General features: G+C 49.8%; 1 protein-coding gene across 1 annotated transcript; it reads right to left on the bottom strand.

Moving 5' to 3' along the window:
- Positions 1 to 128: 128 nt before the first annotated feature.
- CAPN14 (calpain 14) lies at positions 129 to 25094 on the bottom strand. The gene is made up of 21 exons (XM_059188696.1): positions 24840 to 25094; positions 23552 to 23621; positions 22612 to 22730; positions 22339 to 22475; positions 21891 to 22065; positions 21232 to 21297; positions 18883 to 18968; positions 17622 to 17696; positions 16401 to 16564; positions 15353 to 15516; positions 14827 to 14835; positions 14156 to 14361; positions 13168 to 13204; positions 12625 to 12681; positions 10566 to 10623; positions 7890 to 7954; positions 6479 to 6547; positions 5745 to 5823; positions 5011 to 5127; positions 4605 to 4660; positions 129 to 2253 (listed from the first exon to the last, which is right to left on the bottom strand). Exons 1-21 carry the CDS (start codon positions 25062 to 25064, stop codon positions 2227 to 2229), a joined length of 2061 nt encoding a protein of 686 aa, XP_059044679.1. The 5' UTR covers positions 25065 to 25094; the 3' UTR covers positions 129 to 2226.
- Between the last annotated feature and the right edge of the window lie 751 nt (positions 25095 to 25845).

Here is a 25845-nt window from a genome sequence, read left to right as displayed (position 1 = left end):
TGCTATTTACAGTCAGCTGCTGACTGCCATGCCCCAGGCTCCAACTGGAATCTAGAAGGTTCTCTGTGGTGGCTGAGTTTTTGTACAAAACATGAGAGAAGGAAGCGAGAAAAAACAGGGGTAAAGAAAGGGCAGGTATTTTAGTCCTGGTCTTGGAACTGTCATTTTTTTTTTTCACCAGTTCGGGTCTTTTTTCCTTTTCCTGAGATTTTAAAAGCTTGCACCAGTGCTCAGCCTGGTATGCTCTGCCTGCTTATGGTGGACGGGTGGACACCCCAACTTTCTAGACTCCCTGACCTCACCTGTCTTGGCACCCGAGGACCGATTTCTTGCTAATCCTTCGCTGGGTTTGCACACTTCCTGCTTGTCTCAGTCAGGATCAAACTTCTGGCTTCTGACTCCCGGGAAATGCAGCTGCCCGCCTCTCAGACCTTCGGCCTGACCTCATTGACGCTTGTGAGGCCCATGCTGTCCCAGACATTTACTTGCCTCACATGCCCCAGAGTGACAGAGGATGGGGAAGGGATATTTGGGTGGGAAAAGGGCTCTGCCCCTGGTCTCTGGCCCTCAGCTTTGGGGGGCACTGGAAGGAATGAGGGAGGAGGTCAGCATGGCACGGGGCATCTGACTTACCACAGTGATAGGCCCAGGCGAGCGAGGGGAACATATGAGTGACGTAGGAAGGCAGTTCAGACCATTGAGAAGCTAAAAGGGAGGTTCTGTCAGACGTGATTAACTTCGTTATAAACACCTTCGGCGCTAAGCAAAACTACTACACTGGAACCCACGGGTCGTGAATGGGATCAAGGTATCATCTTCCTTGCTCCAAAAATCTCCCACACTGCCTTCGTGGAACCAAAGCAAGAGCTATTTAATTAAAACAAATATTTACAATGACAGAATCTAAGGACAGAGATACTGACAAATAAATAAACATAAAAATCCTGGCTATGATACATGATCATCATTTATACAATCAGTAATATCTCATGTACCTGGAACTTCATGGAAAACCATTTTACATTTCATCATTTGGAATCAACAAAGTTTTCTCTAAGTGAAATACTTTTTGACTTCCGAAGCCATGCTTAGAAAGTGTTTGCTCCTTCTTCAGTGCCCACTTATCGGACTGTCAAGCTTCCTTTTGTTCTGCCAACAGACACCCTTTTATCCCATCATTCAGCTTTCTCCCTGAGTCTTTTATGGGCTTGGAAACCAGACAGTCATGTCTATTAGAACACTTTGGAAATCAAGAGTAAATAGAATTTTAACAAATGGCTCTGAGTCGCTAAACTGTGAGTAAAATATATAGACTTTGGAAGATGGACTTTATTCTGGTTTTCCTCCAGGCTCTGGGGCTGGGAGGGATGCTGTGAAGATGCGGCAGCATGGTAGTTCAAAAAATCAGAGACACCAACCATCCACTGCTCAGCTTTATACTACAGCACGGACAGGTGCTCTTCTATAAAGTAGGCACACGGAGGCTTTGGGGACTGATCTGAAATGGATCTGATAGTCCAGAGGTCAAGTAAACAGACTGACATCTATTATATGCAGGAAGCCCTTGGAGAACTCAGGTGTTTCAAATCCAATGGTTCCCGCCCCAATTTCAACCACCTGGAGATCCTGGAGCAGAAGACCGTCCAGTGCCCTCAAATGTCAGAGCTGGCCCAACCCACCTGGACCCCGCCAATCCTCTCATTTTCCATGTTCTCGAAAGCTCACTAGAGCCTCACCCCACCTCCACACGGTTGAAATCTAGCCTAGGCCTCTATCGATTTCTAGAAGCTGGCGCAGTTTTTTAAGGGCATATTAGTCTCTCCTCAGGTCTTGAAACCTAGACTACTGCCCCAAATGGGGTAACATTCGGCTGAGGTCACTGAAGCTGGACGGTCATGAAGGCAGGATTGTTAAAGGTTGAGACACCAACCCTGGAATCAGTTTGCTTAGGTCACATCAGGTAACATCTCTGCTTGTGAAAAGGTTGTGGCCTGAGAATGGCCATTGGTCTTTACAAGTCCAAGGCAATCTCCCTTTCCCTTTTTGCACACTGCCTATCCAAAAGAGAGGTCTGCAGAAAAGAAATCTTCCCCTCTGAGAAGATGATGACTGGAGACGTGGTCCTGAAGAACTGTAACTGGGTTGCATGTGGACTGGTGTCCGCCAAAAGCCACCTCTGAGCTGTATGCAAAGTGATCAGCGAAGACAGACAGGGCCCCAGCCTTCTCAGGAGTACAGAGTCATCATCAGCCACTGGACATAATGGGGAAGCAAATTATGGTCAGTTCAGGCAGATCCCTGACATTCAGCTAAGGGTGCTTCATTTTTCGGTCACCAGACCCTGGAGCCTTACACAGGACTGGGACCTCCTCCCCTCTTGTTCCTGAGAAGCCATGGAGACAGGACAGTAATGGATGGTTTAGCCAGAGGGACCACACCATCTGGTAGTAAGTATAAATCAACCTGAAATATAATCAACCTTGACTTCTCAGGGTGTGAGTGAATGATGATACCTAAGATGCAGGCTGATTCTGTATTCAATTCTCAATGCAATTTTCTGCCATGAATTCAATTTGGCGTGCTTGGGACAGCAGTGTGCAGGTGTGTGGACCAACTGGGTAGCAGAAATCCATTACAGCTAGTCTACATGTTTCCATTTATGGGCCCATTTGTCTGACAGCTTTATGTGGGTGTGATGCACAGTCCCTCTGTCTCACATACAGAGGACCTCTGGAGAAACCACTTCCCAGGTCATTTACATCAGAACGATACTGCTAATGATGTTGGTGAGGAAGATGACAAGGTTGGAGTTACCCATGGCATCAGAGAAAACCAGTGTGAAATTCAAACCAGTTGGCTGCCACTCCCTGTAGATGTTCTTGGATGGCCCTGAGGATCTCCTTCTCGTGCAGCCAGAGATGCTCAGAGCTGAAGAGGATCTTAGAGACAACCTAACCCAGGTCACTCATTTCACATGTGGGGAAACTGAGGCCCAGGCATACTGAAGTTGATTCGACGAGGATCCCATAGCTAGTTACAAGCAGTGCTGTGGGCTCACCTCGGGTCTCTGTCCAGTTCTCTTCCCATGATGGCACATTGCTCTGCTGGATCCAGCTAGGGCTGTGGGCTGCCCATTTCAATGGCACATTCATGTTTTCCTGCTCTCCCAACTCTCAGCCTGTGCTATGGAGTTACTGCCTGGGATCAGGACATGAGCTTGGGGATTTGAGATGGAGATGAGCTCAGAAAATTCTAACCACTGCCCCTCCAGCTGACTCCTAGCTTCACATTCAGATAGGACTGTGACTGAGGCAAGACACATGCTGAGTATCCCGATATCTTGGAAAGATACTATGTAGAATGGACATTTGAGGTCAAGGAAGAAACCTCTGCTTTTACTAGACTCTTTTAAAGCAGACTAAATGGAGGATGTGTTTTTACAAAGGAAAAACATAATTTAATTCCAGATTCCAATGTCTTTGCAGGAAACACTACCTGGACCCACGTCGGACATAGAGTAGGTGCTCAGTAAATCCGTGCGGTTTGATTCATCAGGGAAGACCGTCGGTGTCAGGCACACATTTGTCTTGTTGCCATATCATCTCATTCACTCAACGAACATTTGTCAAGCCTCCTATTACACGCAAACCGCTGTATGACGTTTGAGAAGAGGCTACCCAGACAAGATCAGAATCCCTGCCCCTAGGGGGAAGGCTAGGCCAGCTCTTGAGAAAGATCTGACCTTGATCTTTTCAGATTCATCTTGATCCAGTTTTGTCATTCTCTCTACTCCCGCCAGGACCACACACACTGTTCCCTCTAGCCTGAGCCTTTCCTAGTTTCCACTCAGCCTCCCTGGCTCCTTCTGATCTTCAAGGTTTCAACTTTGATGTTACCTCCTCCAGAAAGGCCTCTGTGAAATGCCCTATTCAGACCAGCTGCCTTATTTTTGTTCGTGCTGGAGTTCATTGCTGGCCTGGGTCCTTGCCCACTCTGTGTCCATGCCCTCTACAAGAGGCTCTGTGGTGCCTCTCATGACAGAGAAGGCTATTCCCCATGTGTTGGAAGTGGACTTGGCCACATGACTTGCTTTGGACAACAGAAGGAATTGCACAACACCATGTGCCTGACCTTGGAGACCTTGCATGTGTAAGCTCGCTCCTCTGTACTTCTGCTATTGTCCGGAGACAATGAGACCAGCCCGGCCAGAGCTTCCTCAATGAAGGTACTGGCAAAGTCCCCAGTTCACCCACCCATCATAAGCCAGCCAACCGAGACCCACTGACTCCCAGACGTGTAACTGGGGAACTCAGTGAGTGTTGCTGATACAGCTGAAGTTGGGTGGATTTGCCCCATGGCATTACTGCGGTCACAGTCATTGGGTCCACTGAGCCAGAGTGTAGGTCCCTGCCTATGCACCCAGCACAGACTGAGTGCTCAGTAAAGAGTGGACCAATGAATGTAGAAGTACCGTGAGTGAGGGGCTACCTCCCCAGCTCAGCAGAACGAAGGCCCCAGAACCCCACTCCTTCATGAGAGCCTGGACCCGCTGTGGCCCCCTCTGCCTAAGACGGTGTGCGACCGCCCCAGGGACAAAGGCTTACCTCTGGCTTCTGGAGGTATATCCCTTTGCCATCTTGGGTTAAGTTCTGGAAGGCACCTGTGAAAATGCAGCAGCAAGGAACACAGCTAACGTGTGATGGAAACATTAGCCACTGGCTCCTCCTACCCGTCCCCTCTGCCGGGAACCTGGTTTCAGCCCTATGTGGCCACACTTTACAACGGCAAGTGAGCTTCCTCAGACCTTTGGCCCAGGGACAGGTGGGGTGTACATGATTCTGGGGCCATGCAGGCGGGGTTCTCAGGCATGGAGCCAGCGTGTCCCTATAGCTCCTGGCCCGTTGTTTCTGCCCCGGCATCTGTCCTCTCTCCTGCTTGAACTGGGGACAGGGAGAAATCCACAAGGAGTGCAGGGGAGGCTCCCACCCTGCCTCCTTCCCACCAGCTCACCCTCCATGCTCTCCGCACGCAGCATCAGGTGGACGAAGCTGACGAAGTCCATCTGGAGGCGGGGGCCGCCGTAGCGGACAAGCATCAGCTGGCAGATATCGTCACTGAGCACGATCCCTGCGTCAGACACAGATTCCCGCCTGGTGCTGGGGACCTCATGCCCCCGCCCCTCCACCTGAAGCCCCTGCAGCTGTCCCTCCCCTTCTAGGACCCGAATCCTGATAACATGGGGGTCTTCTTTCATGAGGTTCAGTATGGACTGCTCATTTAGTTAGTCCCTTAACGTTATCTCCATCTCGACTGCCCATTTCCACCCCCTTAGGCCATCAGCACGAGGATCTTTTTATAGAGTGGGATGCTGGCCTTCAAGGCAGGAGGCAGTCTGTCCAAGAGTGGTCCAAAACATCCCTTTTGGGACCTGCTAGTTCTGGATTCAAGCTCCAGACAAATTTACGAACTTTTCTGACTGGTAACTGCTTCTTTGTTGAGTGGGGATTAGCCCTTGGCATGGGTGATTAAACCAGAGTGTGGATGACCGAACCTTCAGCACTTCAGTACTGTCAGCTGTGACCAGTGATAACACACGTTTCTGTGATTTGCAGATCCACAGCCTCAGGCCTCTGGACCTGGGGAGCAACTCTGTGCCTTGGGATTACTTGAGAAGTGATGCCCCACCCCACCCCTCCCAGCCCAGAGCAGGTGCGTCCCTCAGGACCTGCTCGGCCTGGGCTTACCTGCGTCCCTCATGGCCGCCCGCAGCTGAGTCCTGTTCAGGTATCCCAACCGGTGGCTGTCGTGCTTGTGGAAAACCTCCTGCGTAGAACCCAAACCAAAGGCTTGGGAATCAGGTGTTCGCAAGCATCACCTGTGAGCCAACCACCCCCCCCCCCCGCCCCGCCGTGTCCCAGCATCCACGCTGCAGCGGCCATCGTGGGACCCCGCCAGCATGGCCTGCTGCCAGGACAGGAGTAGGCAGAGGGTCTGGGCTTCTGAGAAAAGGAGTGGGGTTTTTTTTGTCACGCAGATAGACAATCTGAGCATAGCTAAATGTGCTTGACTTAGGTGCATTCTCCAAACCTTGAAGGTCTGCTGACTTTTGGACCCAGGAGAGAAGAGAGATGGTGGTCAGTAAGAACTGGGCAAGGAGGAAGAAGCCAGCTGATGCAGGACTTTAATTTTCCTGCTAAGGAGCTCAGACCTTATCCAAAGACCACAGGGGCTCTTCAAAAAGCTTTCATCAAGGAAGCAACATGATCAGACGTGCCCTTTAGAAATCCAGGAGACTCTTGCAACAGGCTGAGTTTAGGAGAGAGGGAAGGCGGGCGCACCGAAGGGAGGGGAGAGCTGCGGGGTGACCACTGGGGTACATGGAGCTGAAAGGGAGTGGTGCTTACACGGCTTCGCAGAACTGCCGTCTCTGCCCGCACCCCCGCCCCTGCAAGGAGGTCTAGGGAAGACTCATTCTTACCTGATAGAGCATCAGCTGCTTCCACAGGTCTCTGAACTCCTGGATGCTCACAGTGCCGGAAGCATTAAGCTGATAGAGCGTTAAGGTCAAAGCCGCCTGGGGAGTTGCTGTCACACCTCTGGGAGCAGCAGCGGGCCCTCCGCACAACAGGGTGTCATTGGTGGACAGCCCTGCTCCTTGTCTCATAGCCCTGCCTGGCTTCTGCTGGCTAGTCCGTCCAGCCCAGAGCGCCCCCGCCCTTGCTAGGAAGGGACAGAAGGAGCCAGAAACACAGCCACACAAGAAGAAGTTTGAGGACAGGGGGCATGACGGTGATGACCACTGCTAGCACTTAGGGAGACAGGATATTCCGACACAGACTATTTGATGGGATTTAAATTAAAAAAATAAAAAAGGTCACTTTTTTCCCCATTATTGTTAAAACCAGCTTCTGGAGGGAGTCCATCATAGGGCAGCTCTTACATTTAGTCATTTTATAAAACGTTAAAAACTTAATGATAGGGCCTTGTAGATCATGTCCAAATAGCTCTGCATCAGAGAGACCGGGTCAAATACCGCCACACGCAGGTCTTCTTGGAGCCCGAGTTACAGGCTTGACCTACGTTACTTCATTCTCACCACCCAGGTGAGGTAGATATTCACTACCCCCCAGATGGATGATAAAATGGGGGCTCCGAGAGTACGATCCTGTTGAGGTTCCTGCAGCCGGCGATAAGGCTGCGCCCTCCCCCGACGCCTAGCACACCTGCCTGCGGCCACACACCATCCTCTGCAACATTTCCGCAAAGAACCCCTTTGTTGCTTGTAACTTTCACTTCCTCCCACCCCCGACACATACTATCCATTCCACGTGCCTCTCTGTACCATGGATAATGAAACTGCCATTCAATTGTCCACTTAGAAAACAGAGGGTTTGCTAGAAACGTCACAGGGCTGAGAGCCAGGAAAACAGAGTAGGTGGTGTGCCATGGGGCTTACTCTGCTTTCCTGCTCTGCAAAGAGGAGCAGCCATGGCCTGGTCACAAGCCGGAAAACTCAGGAGCCTGAGGCTCCTGTGGCAGCTTCTTTGTTACCCAGAGGATTGCTCCTAACCAGCACCTGCGGCTGCCTCATCCCCACTATCAGCAAGTAAGATTCTTGTTATTCACAGGTAATACTCAGGACTCCTTTGATGACAGCACCAAGCACCAGGCCTGGGTTACCCCACATTCTCCCACTGATTCTACAGAGCAGCTTTTAATAGCATCCTTGCTGCACTCGAGGACCTGAACCCACAACGAGGCTGTGTGACTTGTCGGAGATCACACGGCTAGAAAGTGCTTAGGTTGGGATTCAAACCCAGGCAGCTTGGCCCAGTGCAAAATTCTCCAACAGCAGCGGCGGGCCTCCTGCCCCAAACCTGAAAAGATACGTCCAGCAGGGCCAGGATCCCCTGGCAGGCGTCCAGGCTGAAGAGAGGCCGGGCGCTCCCCAGACCTGCAGAGGGACAGAAAGAGTGTGCATGGAGGTGGCCCTAGGATGGCACAGCCCTTTTCTGAACAGGAAGAGACCGAGCTATCTAGGCCACCTGTAGGTTCTAATAACTGTCATTTATGGGGGATAGCAGGGAGTAAGAACAAGAGGGCAGCAGAGAGAAAGGGCTCAGCTATGGTTCACCCAAGGAGCACTATAAACCCTCGCAGAGACTACCCGATCACAGCACAGTTTTGCCTCCATGTAGGCTGGTGACCGTGGCCCCAGGTACCTAGGACTTAGGTACCTCACAGAGTCACGGATCCCTAAATCTGCAAGAGAGCTGAGAGATCAATTTGTTCAAGCCCCCCTAAACTGGGGGATCCTTTCTCCAGATGTTTGGTGGACGGTCTTTCAGGCATGGGTGTTCACTTTTTCATACAGATGGAGAGCTCCGGTGAGGAGGAATTTAGGTTACTTCCAAAGGAACCTCCTCCAAAATTAGTCCCTAGTCCAAGTTCTGCCTCCAGAAAGGCATAAACAGGCTTATGTCTCTTCAACATCTCCCCTCTACTCTAAACGTGGCTTCTAAGCTCTCTTAGCCTTCCTTCAGATCCTATGCTTTGCCATCTTCTCTCTACATGCGGTACCAAGACCAGAATGCACTCCTTCAGTTGTGGTTTAATGAAGCAGACAGAGTACAGCGGGGCTATGACTTCCCAAATCTTCAAGCTGTATTCCCCAAATTATATTCCAATGATGATGTTCTGCAGAGAAAGGGTCTTGAGTTCAACTGTATTTGAAATATTTTGCACTTATGGACGCTTTTCTCCATTCACCGTGCATCGTAGCCTATAATAGGTACTGAGAAGCCAACATTAAAATTTTGTTTTTGTTTAATGCAGAATTTCCCGAGCACAATTGACCACAGAGTCTAACCCCTTCTGTTTCATGGAACACTTCCTAAAACTTCATAGTGTCTAATACTCCTTGGAACGCAATTTCAGAAATACAAATCTAAAGGTTTCCATTAAATATAGCCTGAATTTAGATTAGCTTACTTAGCAGCAACTTGAAACTGTGAGCTTGTGTTAAGTTCCAGGTCAACTAAATTAACCAGATATCTTTCACATAAGCTGCCATGAAAATGAGATCTCGTCTGCCAGGAACTCATGCGATCAATTTTTATAAAAAAATAATGAAATGTCAGTTTTTAATTATCATCCTGACTCTGTTTCATCTTTTGGGCTTGGGCACAGCTTGCTAAGAGCATTCTGAATTTCAATTCTGCTATCTCTTATAGCAGAATTCCTTCCAGCTTTGTGCCATCTGCAAATCTGATAAGCCCACCTCCTGCATCCTCTTCTGAGTCATGGATAAAAGCTGAGGAAGTGAAAGGGACCAAGGGTAGAAACCTGGGACTCTCATCTATACTTGCCGACTCTCATCTATGACACAGAATTACCCCCTCTGCTTTTGTATTTATGTAACTCTTGGGAATGGTTATCTGACATGTGACTACATCTCTATTGCTACTTTCCAACCCACACGTCATCATTCTCCATCAGGTACTTTACCAAGGATTTCACCCAAAACCGCAGTAGTTCTCTGAGCTGTCAATCCAAAAATTCTCTCATAGGACTAAATGAAAGTGATCCGTCCACACATTCTTTGGGAAACCATTTTGCATACTTGTGTTCAAAACATTAAAAAAATTATAAATGTGTTCAGGCCATCTCTTCTAGATAATTTCCCTAGAATTCACTTTCTGGGGTGTGTGTGTGTGGTGGTGGTGGGGATTCTTATATAATTTCTAGAATCTCTCCTTCTGGCTCTTTTATGATACCTGAATTTGGCAATGAGGAACCATCTGGAAATTATTTCAAGCTCTGAGTTATACAACACCCTGGACTATAATTTGTTTGGGTCTGAAGTCTTGGCTTCATATAAAGGAGAAGTGATCACATATGTTAGGTGGCAAATATTCTTCAATTGTTTGGTTTACTTTTTTCATTTTGAACTTCATTCTCCTCTCTGGAGAAATCATGTGCTTCCCACTTGAAATATACATATAAAAAATTTTCCACGGGCTTTAAGCTTTCTTAATAATTTACCTCAGGTTTCATATGAAGGCATCCACACTGGCCATTTGCAGCCCTCTGAGGGGATGCGCTCCCCTCCTTCAAATTTTAGTAGGTTGCGCAACTTAAATATGAGTTTATTAGAAGGCTCCCGGGGGGGGGTAGTCAGTACTTATATTGTATATAAATACAATATTTATAGGTCAGGCTGGATACAGTCCTTCCACATGGAATCTATATGCCAAGAAAGAAGTACTCAGATATTCTCAAACTAGCAAAATATCAGAAATCTTTATTTTCACAGCCATACATCTCTACACACTCAAACTCAGCAAGCAAAAACTAAACAAAACCCCCCAAACAAGAAAGGAAATAACTATTTTCCAAGCTGTATAAATTTCTCTACCACTACATGACCCACTCTGATGTAAGACACAGCTGCCTAGGGGACCGTCGTGCAGCAACTCACATGTCCCACAGGGGAAAGAGAGCAGACCCTGAGTTCAGAACAGCCATGCCCCCTGAGTCCTACAGGATGACTCTGAAATACTCACTTGGCCAGGTCATGTGGTTCAGGATCTTCTGCAGCTGCACTGCATTTATTTCTGGATACTGAAGTGGGAGCAGAATGGCAGGAGAAAATTATCATTACCGAAGGCTCATTAGATGCAGAGGGGCTGCGGGAGAAGGGGGCTGGGAAGTCACTACGGCACCTGCTCAGCACGGTATATATGTCCCTTCAGGGCAGAGTAAGTAAGCCCAGGGAGTCAAGTCCAGGAAACCCCAGCAGGACAGGACTTGTAGGAAGCATTGCAATAATGGTGTTTTTCCAACTGGGTTTTATCAAGATGCTTCAGGAGTTCAGCAAACAATTTGGTTTGAATTTTATTCTTTTTTTTTTTTTAAAGATTTATTTATTTATTTGACAGACAGAAATCACAGGGAGGCAGAGAGGCAGTCAGAGAGAGAGGAGGAAGCAGGCTCCCCGCCGAGCAGAGAGCCCGATGCGGGACTCGATCCCAGGACCCTGGGATCATGACCTGAGACAAAGGCAGAGGCTTTAACCCACTGAGCCACCCAGGCGTCCCCGAATTTTATTCTTAATAAGATATCTTCAGCCAAGGCTCCAAGTTCTGAAGTTCATCAGAAGCAACTTTTATACCGACATGTAACTTTAAAAAGGGTTCCTGAGTGGCTCAGTCAATTAAGGATCTGCCTTCTGCTTAGGTCATGATCTAGAGTCCTGGGATTGAGCCCCGCATCGGGCTCCCTGCTCAGCAGGGAGCCTGCTTCTCCCCCTCAGCTGCTCCCCCTGCTTGTGCTCTCTTGCATTCTCTTTCACTCGCAAATAAATAAATAAAATTTAACTTAAAATATACATTAAAAAAATTTAACTTTAAAATATACATATGAAATATATCTTCAATGTGACTTATAAAATAGATACACATTCATAATTTATTTTTATCTGTTTTATATATATATATATATATATATATATATAGGTTCTCAATGAGATTCCATTTGATAAAAGGACTGCAACAGAAATAAATTCTTTTTTTTTTTTTTTAAAGATTTTATTTATTTATTTTACAGAGAGAAATCACAAGTAGATGGAGAGGCAGGCAGAGAGAGAGAGAGAGGGAAGCAGGCTCCCTGCTGAGCAGAGAGCCCGATGCGGGGCTCGATCCCAGGACCCTGAGATCATGACCTGAGCCGAAGGCAGCGGCTTAACCCACTGAGCCACCCAGGCGTCCCCAGAAATAAATTCTTAAAAAAAAATTAAAAGGACTGCAACAGAAAATGTTTGGAAATCCCTGGTAGAGAGGAAAACATTTATGAACAACACATGTAAGATTCTGTCTATCCTCTCTGGCTACATTAGGCAAAAATCCCAGAGGAGAATATGAGAAAAGATGAGGGGCAGGCATGTTGTGAATTAAATCTAGAGTAACACAAGGAGCTCATGCTTTTCTAGTTTTAATGACACCACTACACAGTCCGACGCCAGATTTCTAGTGCACTTCGTATCTTGTTCCTCAGTGGATCTAGTGTCCTGCAGGTTAGGGACAGAGTGGCCTCCGGAGCCCTACCTCACACCGCTGGCCTTGTGATCTGGGTCAGGGCAAGGAAAGGCCCCAAGGGGACCAGGTATGCAGCCCCAGGCCCTCCTCTTCCCTAATGCCCTCTTCCCAGCCCTATCACTTCTCTAGGTGACCCACAAAAGGGTCTTCCTCCTTGGGCTGCCCTCCCCGCCAGGCCCCTAGAGTTGGTCATCACACTCTACACCACCGCCAACAATGATTCTTAACTCTCAATTCCATTTTCTTAGGAATTAAAGATTAAAGCTATTTCTCCTACAACTAACAAATCAATGTCGCTTTCAAGAACAGATTTCGTATTTTACAGGAGTCTTCTGGAGACAATCCTCTTCTGCTTACTTGTCTAAAAACGTGAGGACTTGAATAGAAAGTGGCAGTTTGGGAAAGAGTAGCCTTACATCACACTTCGTACCCAAGGTCAGGTGGCTGCAAACACACCCTCCATGGAATTCTAGGCTCCACTCTGTCCCCTGGTTTGCCCTCGGCTCGCCACCACCTCTGGCCAACTTACCTTCTCAAAGAGTTTAGTGAAGAATGCATCCTGCCCTTCATTTTGGTCCACTATTTCCTAGAGGAACAGACACATGGAAAGACCTCGTCATTCATCTGGATGAATGGACACTGATGCATACACTCATGTCTCATGACCCCCCTCCCCCAAGTAGGACCTTGAGCATCGTCTTACGTTTCCTACTATAGCATTTATACCTCCTTTGGTTTTCCAATTCTCGCTGCCTTTGGGGAAGTAGCAAACAGTGAAATGGATAAAAGAAATACGAGGTAGAAAGAAGCAGAAGCAAGTCAATGTATAACTCGTGTACCTGCAGCTCTGGGCCCTCCATGACAAGGACCTGACCAGAAGGACAGTTCTCCTGGTGCAAAAAATAGCACAACCTTGGGACCCTTAGGGCACAGTAAGTAACACAGTACGAGTGCCATAGAGTAGGGACCTTAGGATCTGCAGACTTCTTCCCCAGACACATGAACGTGAGGGGAGAAGCCCACCATTCTTTGGAAACGGTCCCAGCATGGGGAATCTCACCTGCCTACGTACCTTAGAGAAAACAGCACTGGCGTCGCAGCCAATTTCACTGAGGGAAAACAAAGGGCAGAATTAATCCTTGGCGGGCATCTTGGGAGCCTTTCGGCCAATATTCTCCCTCCCCAGGGAACACCTCCTCCAAGTCTGTTAGCTGATCTGCCAATGTGGGCTCACCTTGCTCTCACACCTCTCCCCCCACTTCTCCTTAGAGTCAACAGTGTAGCCATGTGGCCCCACACACTGCTAGTCCCTCTCCATGTGCCCGGGGCTGCTGCTCATCTCCGCGCCTGGCACGCCTTCCGCTGTCCCCACCCGCACCAAGTGACTCCTACTCATATATACAACTCGGCACTGCTAGGCAGTGAGGCTCAAGGTCAAATCAGACTACATAGGGCCAAACCATGAAATAAAAAGAAAGAGAACTGGATTCTAAGCCCTGACGGGCTGTCATGTCAAAACAATCATGAGCAGAAGATGTTGGGCTGGAAAGTGTGTCTACTGACTCACTCGCACACACTTACGGATCCAAGCCGATTCATTGATGACAGCATCCCCTCGTGTGCACAACCCCCATGCATCTCCTAGAAATTAACACCTCCCTGATGCTACCCCCGCTGCCCCCAGGACCATGGGAGATTGCCTCAGATCCCCCTCCTTGATGTTCTGCTAACACCCTGTGTAGATAAACACTTGCATGGGACACAGTGTAGCATAAACCACTGCTCGTACATCCCTGTTCTTTCCAGGCCTTGAGCTTCTGGAGGGCAAGGTCCAGGTGTGTTCTAGCTTTTTCTCTCGCATGTCTAGAAGATTGTTCATTTCTTAGGAGAGCGGGGAGGAAGAGGAGAAGGGAGCTCTTCATACAGGGAGCTCTCTGCTCTCCCTACCCTCTCCTGTGTTGGTCACACAGACCCCATCCTCTGCCATGTCTGCCTCCTCCTCCTCCATACCCCCCTGTCCAGAGGGGGCCCCAACCGCCAGGGGAGTCCTGGGTCCTTACTGAAAGATGTGCTTCCTGGAGAAGACTCTCAGGAGAAACTCCGACTCCTGGCCGGCCTCAGACGTGCAGGGCACAATAACATACGTCCCTGACACCAGCTGTAGTTCCTGACTCACTTCTCTCTCTGTGAGAAATGCTTCGGGCCAGCTGAGGGGGCCATTTTCCCAGAAGAACTCAGGAGGAAGTTTCCTTGGGTCACCATAGTACTGTGGTAGAGGATGGAAGAGTCCCAGTTAAGATGATACTCAGGGCTTGTGGCCGGCCCTGGGGCCCTTGGCCAGGAGACAGGATGCAGATGGTCTCTGATTAGCCAAACCCAACCTGCTCCAGTGGAGAGATAAGGGGGTGAGGAGAGAAAAGGAAAAACCACAACGTGTCAGGAATGGGCACCATTGCTCCTTTGTGGGGCTGAGGAAACACATGTCAGTTCATTTAACCTTACATTTAATAAATTCTAAAATATATCAGTTCTGCACCAGGCTCAGTGACAGCCCTATAGAGGCAGAAGGATTTCTCACGGTCCCTGGGTGGAAAGAATGTCAAGTGCTCGTCCCTTCAGCACTCTTGCCGGACGTCCTCACAGCACGTGCCGTGAGGTTCCTACAGTCAGGCTGAACCTGTCACGTGACATCACTCCAAACCGGGGCCGGCTGGTCAAGGGTGGCACTCACCTTGCTGAACTGAAAAACAGAGAAAAGAGAGGCCTTATTAGGCAGGGAAAGCAGCTCCTCCACAAGAACAAACTAACGGAGGCTGATATGTAAGAAGGCTCCCCCAAGGGCCCCCCGTCTCTCCCATAAGACTTGCTGTTCTCGTCAGTGACATTTTAATCCATCATCAGGAATTCTGGGAAAGGGTGAGGGAAGGCAACCTTGACTTTTGGGGAGAGTAAAAGAACAGCGGTATTGATTTTATGGACTGTGTGCCGGGCACCACGAGGCGCCCTCGTGCACGATGTCCCTCTGGTCTACTCTTTGCATAAATATCAGCATCCCCACTCTACAGATGAAGAAGTGGGTGCTCAAGGGCCCGCAGGTGATGGGTTCTAGATCACATATTCCCAAAGGACAGAGTCAAGGTCAGCACCCAGGTCTGTGTGTAGACATACAGATAGTGAAGAGGACAGGAAACAAGGAGGAAGGATGCCCAGCAGTGGGAGATGCCCCGTGAGGCTGCATGCCCGGGAGACCCACTCACCCTAAAGAGGTAGAAGCCGATGGCGAGGTGAGGCTTCCGGTTCCGGTGCCGGTGCCTTGGCTTCTGGAGCAGGGACACCAGCACGCTGCAGGGCATCAGGAATCTCCTGTCCTCCTGCGGGCTCCAGATGGACAGCAGAAACTGCGGGTTCTTCCAGAATGTGTCTGGACCAGGACGCAGTGAGGTGAGCCCGGCCCTGGTTCCCTGATCATCACATTCCCACAGACCCAGAGCACCTGTCCTAAGATTCCCACCCTGAGGTCCATCTGGATAGAGTGGAGCTCTCGGCCTCCCCTCTATCCCCCCGACCCCTCCCACCCTGTGTTCTACAGACACAGACAGGAGCTCTTCTCATCACCATAGCCCCTTTGCACAGCACGGTTCCTGGCACAGACTTTGTGCCCCATAGGCACTGACTGCCTGAGGAAGGGACTGTATTAACTAACTGAGAATAGGTCCATGATTTCAGGGAGATTTGCATTTTAACAGGGACAAAGCCTTAGCTGAAGGGCAACTTCAGCCTTTGGGAGGACTACTGCGGTGAAAAGTGGGGAGCCAGAGCCAAGGGCACCTGGCCCCCTGAGATCACACCCTACAGGTCTTTCCTTCCAAAGAGATGGCTCAGCACCTCCAGCATGGAGAAAGGGACACAGTGACCAAATCTCTCCACTTTGAGATTTCAGACACCTGTGTCTCCTGTAACCGGTGAGCTGAGAATCCTTAATTTTGTTTCACCACCAATCCCCAGGCAAGGAGGGCCTGATACATAGGATACAAATACCGTTTCAAGCCTGCCTTTAAGGGGTGGTTATTTCAGCATAGAAATGGCCTTGTCCTAACACCAAAGATTGAACCCCCCTCCTTCTGCCGTGCATGTGTGCCTGTCCCTTCCTGGGGCCGAGGACACAGCCCAGAGGCAGAGCACGCGGCTCGACCATCAGCATTCCTCACACTCAGCTGGATGCCCCCGAGATGCCCACCTTCTCACTGGAGTGGCCAAGCTGGCACTCCAGCCCCCCAGAACCCCAGGTCCTGTGCACCTGCTTACCTCGGGGCGACTTCATCCGGCCACCGGCCGTGCTCCCCTTCTCCCACTTCCCCTCCCGCAGGGTGCAGGCCCACTTCTGGCCCACCTCCTGACTCAGCAGGCCTGGGGTCAGTTTACAGATGACGAGAAGCATGAAATGTGCTTTAAAGTCCTTCAGAGTCATCCTGTGGAGAAGACGGGGGCACAGCACAATGTCCGTTCATCAGGACTAAAGCAGGCGCAGAACCAAGCAGTCCCCCTTCTGTCCAGCTGAGCCTGCCTGGGACACAGGAGAGCAGCGCTGGCTTGATCAATGTAAGGGTGCATCAGAGGACATGGGCCATCGAGAAAACTCCCCCACCTCCAGCCCGTCGCTGGCAGCAGCCTCCTGCAAAGCGTGCCGGGGGAAATATTCTTGCTGTGCCGATTGCAACGATAAAGCTGAACTGGGGCGTTCCTGACGGGTGGATTGAGATATAGATGCCCGATAATAATTGTACAAGTCAGTTCTCAACTGTTCATTGATAAAAGCCTCAGGCCCTACTCACTAACTTTGAGACCCAAGGCAAGCTATCTGCACTGGCTGATGCTCCGTTTACCTATCCGTAAAGTGGAAATTAATAGTACTTTCAGGCCTGTTGAGTTCAGCGACCACTTCCAAAGAGAGAGGGGTCACAGCAATCTAGAAAGAGTGCAGAATGGGGGAAGAGGGGCCCAGGGGAACAAGGGTGGAAGTTAATAGTAAGGGCCAGAAGAGAAGGGAAAGGGGAGCAGGTGGGGCTCCCATCACACACCCAGAAACAGCATCCACTCAAGGCGTCTTGGTGGCTTCTCATAACAGGGGGTGAGTGGCTTTGGGGTGGGTGGGAGTCTGGCCATGGCACTCTGAGGTGGCTTAGAATTTATAATGCCTTCTTTCCTCATCTCTCTTTCAGGCCAGGAAAGACAAAACCTTGGCTTTGAGTGTTTTGAGAGATACAAGAGACAGGGTAGAAAGCAGGGAGAGAGAAGGAGGTGGCCGCCCCCTTGCTCGGCACCGAGTGCCCACTGAGCGCCACGCCAGAAGTCACAGCTCTCATCATAGGGACTGTGACGGCTTGCGGGAGCTGCGGGTCCCTAACGGGTCTTTGCGATCTCTGCACACGAGGCTGCCGGGCACATGTGTGGCACCCAGTAAATATTGGCAGGCGGGGTGTCCAAATGGAAGCCAGAGCATTTGCCCCAAGTCCCCAGGTCAGATACCAGAACTCGCCATCATCACTCTTCCTCAGCAGCAGAATCTTCTCCTTGGGGCTCAGTAGCTCCCACGTACTTGAGCTGAAAAGAGAAAAGGGGTGTTTCTGTGGGGATGAAGGATTGGGGGGATGTGGGGGTGATGCTGAGAAGTGTCATTATTTCTCTCCTCCTCGAGCTGCTTTGCAAACAACTGAATCTCACATCCCGTCTTCTAAAGACAACACAGAACAGTAATTCATCCTCACAGGGCACCAAGCTCTGGGCCAGGGCCCTCACAGGCTTTATCTCACCTAAGGCTAACAACAAGTTTGCAAGGTAGGGATTTGTATTGCCATTTGAGATGTTGGGAAACAGAGGCTAAAAAAGATGAAATCACTTTCCCGAAGTCACAAAATTACGAAATGTCCGAGCACATTTGAAACGACCTTGGTACTATGTATTTTCAAAGCCCATCATTTTGAACTTTTGTGCCTGATCACAAGGGAGTAAGGCTTTCCTGTAGTATTTCCCCACAGAAACAACTAAATATGCGACAAAATATAGAAAACAACTGTCTTCAAACATTAGACAGGAGGCAGCACCAGGTTACGATCCAGAGGAAGGGGAGGTGAATCCCAACGTCACCCAGACTCCTGCCTGAAACGAAATCCCTGGAGGGTGACACAGAGACTCCCATTCTGGTCTGAGCAGAGCTCCCAGAGGTCATGACACGGAACCAGAAGGTCCAGGCCAATCCAGATCTGTCTGTCTCTGACCCAGTGGGCCCCAAAGCACACTGAACCGTGCCCGGGACAGAACACGGATTCAACTCCAAAGACGTTAAGTGATTCATTCACTAATCACCAGTTTCTTCATCTGTAAAATGGGGATAAAATTCCCTACCTATATGAGCACTGTTCAGAGGAACAGAGATAATAAATACTCAAAGTGCTTGAAGGAAATAGGCACATGAGAGGTCTCTGCCTGCTCAAAGTCAAGGTAATTTTTATTTTTAAATAAATAAGGGCAGGAAAAAAATTCAAAGGGCTTAGCACAGTGCTGGCAAGCTCTCAGTAAACATTAGCTCAGTTATTATAATGAATGAAAAAACCGTCTATATGTCATTAAGCATCTTATAAATGTGAGCGATCGACCTTCACCGTCGGACCGCTCTCCTGATCCAGCTAGAGCACGAAGAACAATGTTGAATTGTCATGCAGAGGGCAGCCTCCTTCGCAGGCTTGCCCTGCCCCATCCTCACCCCCGCCAGCCCGTCCTGGGTGTTCACCTGTCACTCCAGTCTCCTTTCCATTCCACTTTGCCCCAAGGGTTCCGCAGCCTGACTAGATATTCTGGTCCATGTTTGCAGGTCACCTGCACAAAATGAGAAGCAATTTTGGTGGCTGGGCTGAGTGCCAAACGCAAATGTTGCAGAGATCTGGGTGAGATTCGTGCCTGCCTTGAGATGAGACCTTGAAGTGGAAGACAGAAGGCCCTGAGCGTGGGGAAAAGAGAAAGTGGTTCTGCCTCTTAGAGCTGCCAAGACCTAGCGCAAGTTACTTACCCTCTCTGGGTCTGTTTCCTCATGTGTAAAGTAAAGCTAATAGCCACGTCTGCTGTAATGGGTTGAATGGTGCCCCCCTCCCCAACCAAAGACAGATCCACCCAATATCTGTCAGTGTGACCTTATTTAGTTATTTATTTTTAAATATTTATTTATTTATTTCAGTGAGAGAGAGAGAGAGAGAGTGCGCACAGGCTGGGGGGCAGAGGGAGAGAGACTCAAGCTGACTCCCCTTGGAGCTCAGAGCCCGACACAGGGCTCGATCCCGTGCCCTTGAGATCACGACCCAAGCTAAAACCGAGCTGGGTGTTTAACCGACTGTGCCACCCAGCTGCCCTAGTGTAATCCTATTTATTAAAAGGGTCTTTGCAGACATAATAGACTTAAGGAACTTGAGATGAAATCACCCTGGAGGAGTGCCTGGGTGGTTCAGTCAGGTTAGCGTCTGCCTTCGGCTCAAGTCCTTGGATCAAGCCCCATGGTCCAGCTCACTGCTCAGTGGGGAACCCACTTCTCCCTCTCCCTCTGCTGCATCCTGTCCCCTGCTTGTGCTCTCTGGCTCACTCTCTCCTCTCAAATAAATAAATAAAATCTTTAAAAAAAAAAAGAGAGAAGAAGAAAAAAAAAGAGAGAGAGAGAGAAAGAGAAAAGAAAAGAAAAATCACCGTGGATTAGCAGAGTCCTAAACCCAGTGACAAGAGAAGGGAAAGTAAGGGTGGGGGAGACACAGAGGAGAAGGCCACGTGGAGACGGGAGCTCTCCAGCCGAAGCTAAGGAGTGCTAGGAGCCGCCATAAGCCGGAAGAGGTGAGGAAGGACCCCCTACCACAACCCCCATAACCACCCACCCCGCCTGCACAGCTTGGTTTCAGACTTCTGGCCTCTGGAACCGTGAAAGAATAAATTTCCGTTGCTTGAAGCCCCCCAGTTTGTGGTGATTTATTATGGCAGGCCCGGGATACTAACACACCCCCTCACAGGGTTGTTGTGAGAATTGTTAACATTGTTAACATTTGTGAAGCAGCTGGACCATGACTTAGTGCACAGGAAGTGCTACATTTTGGTAAAAACGTTAAATCAAAAAAATAAAAAAATAAATATATTAAATAAATATAAAACAAAATATGGACATAAATATATAACTAAATATTAATAAAGTCTAAGTTTTGTTAAAGAAGTATGAGAATACATGAAAAAGTCTTGACACACACACACACACATGACTGATGCAGGTCTGGGAAGCAGAGGAAGACAGGTGGAAGCTGAGTTGCAGAGATCTGGCCGCGTAAAAGGGAACTGGAGGATTTGGGGACGTCAGGCTGTCTAGAGGACATCGGGGGCCCTCGATGATGGAACCTGCATGTTTCTCACCGGCATGCCCCATCCGCCCAGAGTACCCCTCTCCCTCAGACAAATCTACTGACCTTTCTGGGGCCAGCTCAATGCCACCTCCTCTATGTTTCCTGATGTTCCCCAACCCAACCAGGCAAATGTCTCCTCAATGACCCCTGAGCCCCTAACACCTTTTATCTATTCTTCTCTCCACTTTCTACTTTGCTTCCTTCCCATTTTTACATACAGTTTGTCTCCATCCCTGAGCTCCGTGTAGGTAGGGTCCCTGTCTGATGCCTCTTTCCCTCCATGCTTAGCACAGCTCAAAAAATGAATAACCATGGAGAGTTATTCAGAAAGGAGGCTGACAGAAAGGAGTGTGTGAGAAAGAAGCAGGAATTTGGGTGGGAAGCCCCAGACGGGAAGGTTGTCAGTGGTAAGCCCAGAGCAAAGAGGGTCTCGAGGAAGGGCAGTGAGGCCCAGCAGGGCTGGGTGGCTGACTGGCAGGGCTTCCTCAGGGCAGAGGGGCTGGGGTGGTGCCCTGCAGGTGGCCCAGGCTGGACCCACCATGTCACTCCAGAACACAGGTGCACAGGTGCAGAGAGCCCAGCCCCTGCTTCAGCAGGTAAAGAATTGGCCCCCAAGACTGGGCACAGCTAATAATGCTCACCAAAGCCTTGGTGAGAAGCCCCGAGAGAGAAGGGGGGGCCCGAGGGGAAACAGAAGGGCTGGTTCCACCCACCTTCCTGATGCCTGTGAGGGTATAGGCATGGCCTCCCACCAGCCCATTCTCCAGCACCCTCTCCATCTGTGAAGACAAGAGAGCTCCTGTCAGCCTGCGGCTGTGTACAGGTTATTTGGGGGGCATGGGGATCGTGTGGCTGGAGCAAGGGCTTTTGGGGAGGGCTGAGGGAGACCCACACAGTGGCCTCACAGTTGTCAAAGCTCTTCAGCACCCACTCGTTGGAGCCTCTTAGTCAGGATGCCATTCTGCATGATTCCCATCCCTTTGGACAGAAGACGAGCTCACATTCGGAGCTGCTAAACCATCATGTGCGGTGACAGGGTGGTCGCTTGTGGGGGTGGGGCCAAACCCAGGGCTCCCTATGTTAGTTCCATGTTCTTGGTTTTTGCTAAATTAGTCAGTAAAGACCAGTTGTGCTAATACAGCCCCTTGCACCTGGTTGACACTTAGGCACAATTAGCTTGCTTGTCTACACCATCAGCATTTGACTTTGGCCCCTGAGGGCTCTGCTTGGCTGCTCGGGTTTGAACACCAGGACTCCAGGAGCGAGAGCTGGTTGGGGGTCTTGGGGACCATGCTAGGTGAGAACAGAAGCTGGCAGATGAAGGGGATGGCAGCAGGAGAGGACACTGTGCTGGTTCACAGCCCAGTCGCACCCCTGAGTGGGTCTGGCAGCCAATGAGCGTTCTGTTGTAGGTGGCTCGGGTTAGGATGTCCCAGAGGTTGCCAGGGGCTTCTGCTAGATTGAAGGTCATTGTCACCCCTCCAGTGAAGTCCACGAGCGCTTCAGACACCTGCCCGCGCTGCAAGTCTTCATAGGAGCCAGAGAGCCTGCCCAGGGAAGGAGTACAAATGGGAGTAGAAGGGAAGGGGCATTCATACTGTAGCCTGGCATGGTCCAAATGAGTCTAGTGAAGCCCCTGCTTGGTTCTTTCCTGGGTATATGCCTGCTAGTCCTTCCTTCCATCCCAGAGGCAAAGGAGAAAATATATACTGAGTCCCTGTCTTGTTAAACAACTCCATCCATTAGGGAAAGCTGAAGGGAAGGGAAGGGGGAATTGGGAAGGGAAAGGGAAGGGAAAAGATTTCTGGTGTTTGTCTTACTTGGCATAAGCCTTTTCCAGAAGAGCTCCCCAGAACAAGTTTTTGTAGGTGGAAGAGACAAACACCAGCTGGCCAGCTGCATTCACAGGGAGTCGGTCATCTATCACCACTGGCACCCACTTCCCAAAGTGCCAGAACTGGAAGGAGAAAGTGCCCACTAGTGAGTGAAGATTGCCGTGGAAGATGGTCAGCCCAGGGGGCAAAGACACGACTCTCCCGAGACCCCTCTTTCCGAAGGCTTCCTCCAGGCTGGGGCACCAGCAAGTTACTCACCCAGAACTGGAAGATGCCAGCATACTTCTCAGTGAAATTCTGATTCAGGGGAACAACACGGCTCAAGATGTCCTGGTGCAAAGTCAGAGCTTGCAAAGCAGCCAAGAACCAGCAGTCTCCTAAGCCAGAGAGCACACAGCATCTGCACGGTGTACTTCCTACATTCTACAGGTGTTTGCATCAATCTACTGAAGACATTACATGCAAGAAATGCCTAGGCCCAGCTGCTTTTCTCCCTGGGCTTGTAGCCCAGTTTAGCAGAAGGGAAAGATATACCAAGGAGGAAGACAGTTGAGTGAGCAGAAGGTGGGGAAGAGCACTGGCAGGAATCTCAACTTGACACCAAGAACTGAACCACATTCCTGGACCAGCTTCCTGAAGGCCACATCCTCAGGAACTTGGATGCAAACACAACCAAACTTTTCTAAAGTCCTGCTTCTGTAACTGATGTATGCTCTTCTGGAAAGATCTCAACCCTTCCACGCTCCATTACCCCCATCTGTGAAACAGGTATCGCTACATTTGTGCCTTCCTTTGTGGCCATGGGTTTTTTCCTAGTCCCCCCAAAAAGAAAGTCAGGATGAGGATAGGCTTGGGCTATATACTTGGACTCTAGATGGGGCATCTAGTGACTGGTGTGCCAAAATGGACTCATTATGGGGACTAGAACAGAGGGAGCACATTCTTCCAAGACAAAACCCAGACCTGTAAACTGGTAATGAGGGTTGTCCTAGGGGAAAGTTTTAGCATTCCCATGTACCCTCAGAGGACCAGTTATTATCATTTTCCTGGCGAAGGACACGGACTTCAAGGTGGAGTTCAGGGTGGCCATTTCCCCCATTGGGACCTCTCAGATCCACTCTTTCCCACTCCATTCTGCCTTGGCTGGGTCAGGCTCGTGGCTGCCAGGTCTGCATGTCCAGGGGCTGTACACACTTACCTACCACTCCCTGGCACAGGTCCAGCCTTTTGGCATTGGCAGAGTAGAACTGGGGATTGTTGTGTAACTCCTGCAGGGGACAGACAGAATTGTCCTTTTGACCAAGAAGCTCCTTGAGCTACAGTGACCGCAGTTTCCCATACCTCAAGATTGGACTTATGGGACACAGATATGGAATATATATGAAATCGGGGCTGTCCCAGGCAAGCTGGCATATGGATTCAGCCCATCACATTTCTCATTCCTTCTTGCAGCCCATGGAAGCCAGAGTTCGAGAGAACTCTGTGTGGATCCTCAGAAATAGCCTTTGCCTGGAGTTTCTGTTAAAATAGAAGTATGTCTTTTAGAGGGTGTTCATATTTTTTCTTAGAGATCTTCCCATTGTCCTGATTCTCCTCCTCCTCCTCCTTCCTACCCTACCACCCAACAGAATGGCCTTTTTGCCTTTCTGTGCTACATGCAGGGGGTGGGGGTGGCAGTGGGAGTGGGGCAGGTGGTCTTTGCTCCACAGTGAGGACTAAAGCCCTCATGTTCAGCATAGGCACAGCTCACCCAACGTCAGGTGTGACAGACTCTACATCAGCAGTTCCCGAATTTTCAGGGAAAAGTAGAATCTTGGCTGCTATCTAGTTTGGGAGGCCCACTTGGGAATTTTGCACACAGAAGGGACTTAATCTGGGGCCATACGCTTTGATGGGAAGGCTGAACAGGGCCCAGAGGGTGGTGAATCTGTGGCAAACCTGACTCCACTTTGTTCCCCAGCCATGTTGAGGAAAATTATTGTATAATTCAAGTTTGGTGGGGGCTGGATTGCCTTTGAACACAGTAAGTTGCCTTTTAAAGGAATTGTCAAAGCACTTTAGAAAGTGAAGAACATTGTTGTAAGGTGATTAATAGCTTCTTAATTTATGTCTTCCTTGGGCCTGATTTAAGGGTTAAGGGTGAAAGTATGTGAGAATGTGTCTTCCTGGTCGATGGCATTGGTGGTGGCTCAGGATGCCCTGCCAGCTTGGATGAGACCCAACAGTACTTTGGCTATGGCTGCCCAGCATATTTCTGAGTAGGGGCCGAGGGAGATCACATCTCAGATCCCTTTCAGCACCACCCCTGGTTTTCTCCATCTAGAGAATGGGAATGTGGGCACTCACCCACTGCCTTCACCTGGGGATCAATGGCAGTGAGTAAGACATGGCATCTGGAACACTCCCCAAGGAAGGTCTGGGCTGACTTGTGTGTGTGTGTGTGTGTGTGTGTGTGTGTACTGTGGGGAAGCTCCCTCCTCCCTTACCGGAGGCCTCTTCCATTGTAGGCCAGGTGGCAGCTTCCGCAGCAGGGGCCCGCTGCCCACCGAGCGCAGACTGGCTGGAAAGCTCTCATCTTCAAAGAGGTGGCCTTCCATCAGGCACCTTTCCCTCAGGGACTCATAGTCTTGCTTGGAGAGCTGTGAGGAGCCCCGCAATGAGTTCTTCCGCCCCAACTTCCATCTGCCTCGGAAAGGTAGCCACAGAGACATGGTCGAGTGGGTCTTCTGGATGGTTTCTGTTGCTCCTGGAATGGAGAGCCCATGTTCAGTTTACTCACTGCCTGTTGACCCTGTGCCATTCCCCCAGTGAGGCGGAGGATGGAGAGGTGAGACAGACTGCAGCATCTTGTCTGATTCTCGTCCCAGAGAGTGAGGTCCTTGAGCACTGGTTCCAGTGCTGGGGTTCTGATGGGGTTCTGGGCTCCCATAGCCAAGGCCTGAGGGAAAGGAGGGGTCTCTTCAGCCTCAGGGCTGGGTCCTGGGCCCCTGACCATGCCAATGACACAAGGACACTTCTGCTGAGGGGGGCAGGGGAAGGAGGAGAGTAGCAGGAAGCTAAAGTTCAGTTCATTGGACTGAGGGTCCCTGTGCCAGACAAGGAAGGAGCAGTCACTACCCTTTCTGTCTTCCCTCACAGGGCCTTTCTGCTGTCACCCCCAAGCTCACACACGTCCTTCTACTTGCTCTAATGTCCTTTTCTGTCTTCCCTGCAAAACCATGTCTCTAGCTTTCCTCCTTCTACATATTCTTCAAATCAACTCCTTCTTTAAAGATATTTTTGGCAATGTAAAAAAAATCACATATGTATTATGGTGAATACCGAAAGGTCTGTACCTACCTGTTTTCTTCTTCACCTTATTATTAATAGGATACCAGTTTTGATCAATGAATAAAACCTGATTTCCCAGAGCTTCCTGCTGGACAGGTTGGCCATTGAGATGAAGGTGGCAGTCTACCAGGTGAGGCTTTTGGAAAAGTTATGACTTTCCCA

The sequence above is a fragment of the Mustela lutreola genome, chromosome 9, assembly GCF_030435805.1.
Source record: "Mustela lutreola isolate mMusLut2 chromosome 9, mMusLut2.pri, whole genome shotgun sequence".
Lineage (NCBI taxonomy): Eukaryota > Metazoa > Chordata > Mammalia > Carnivora > Mustelidae > Mustela > Mustela lutreola.
Note: the sequence above shows the minus strand (reverse complement) of the source record. Positions and strands in the feature narration are given on the sequence as shown.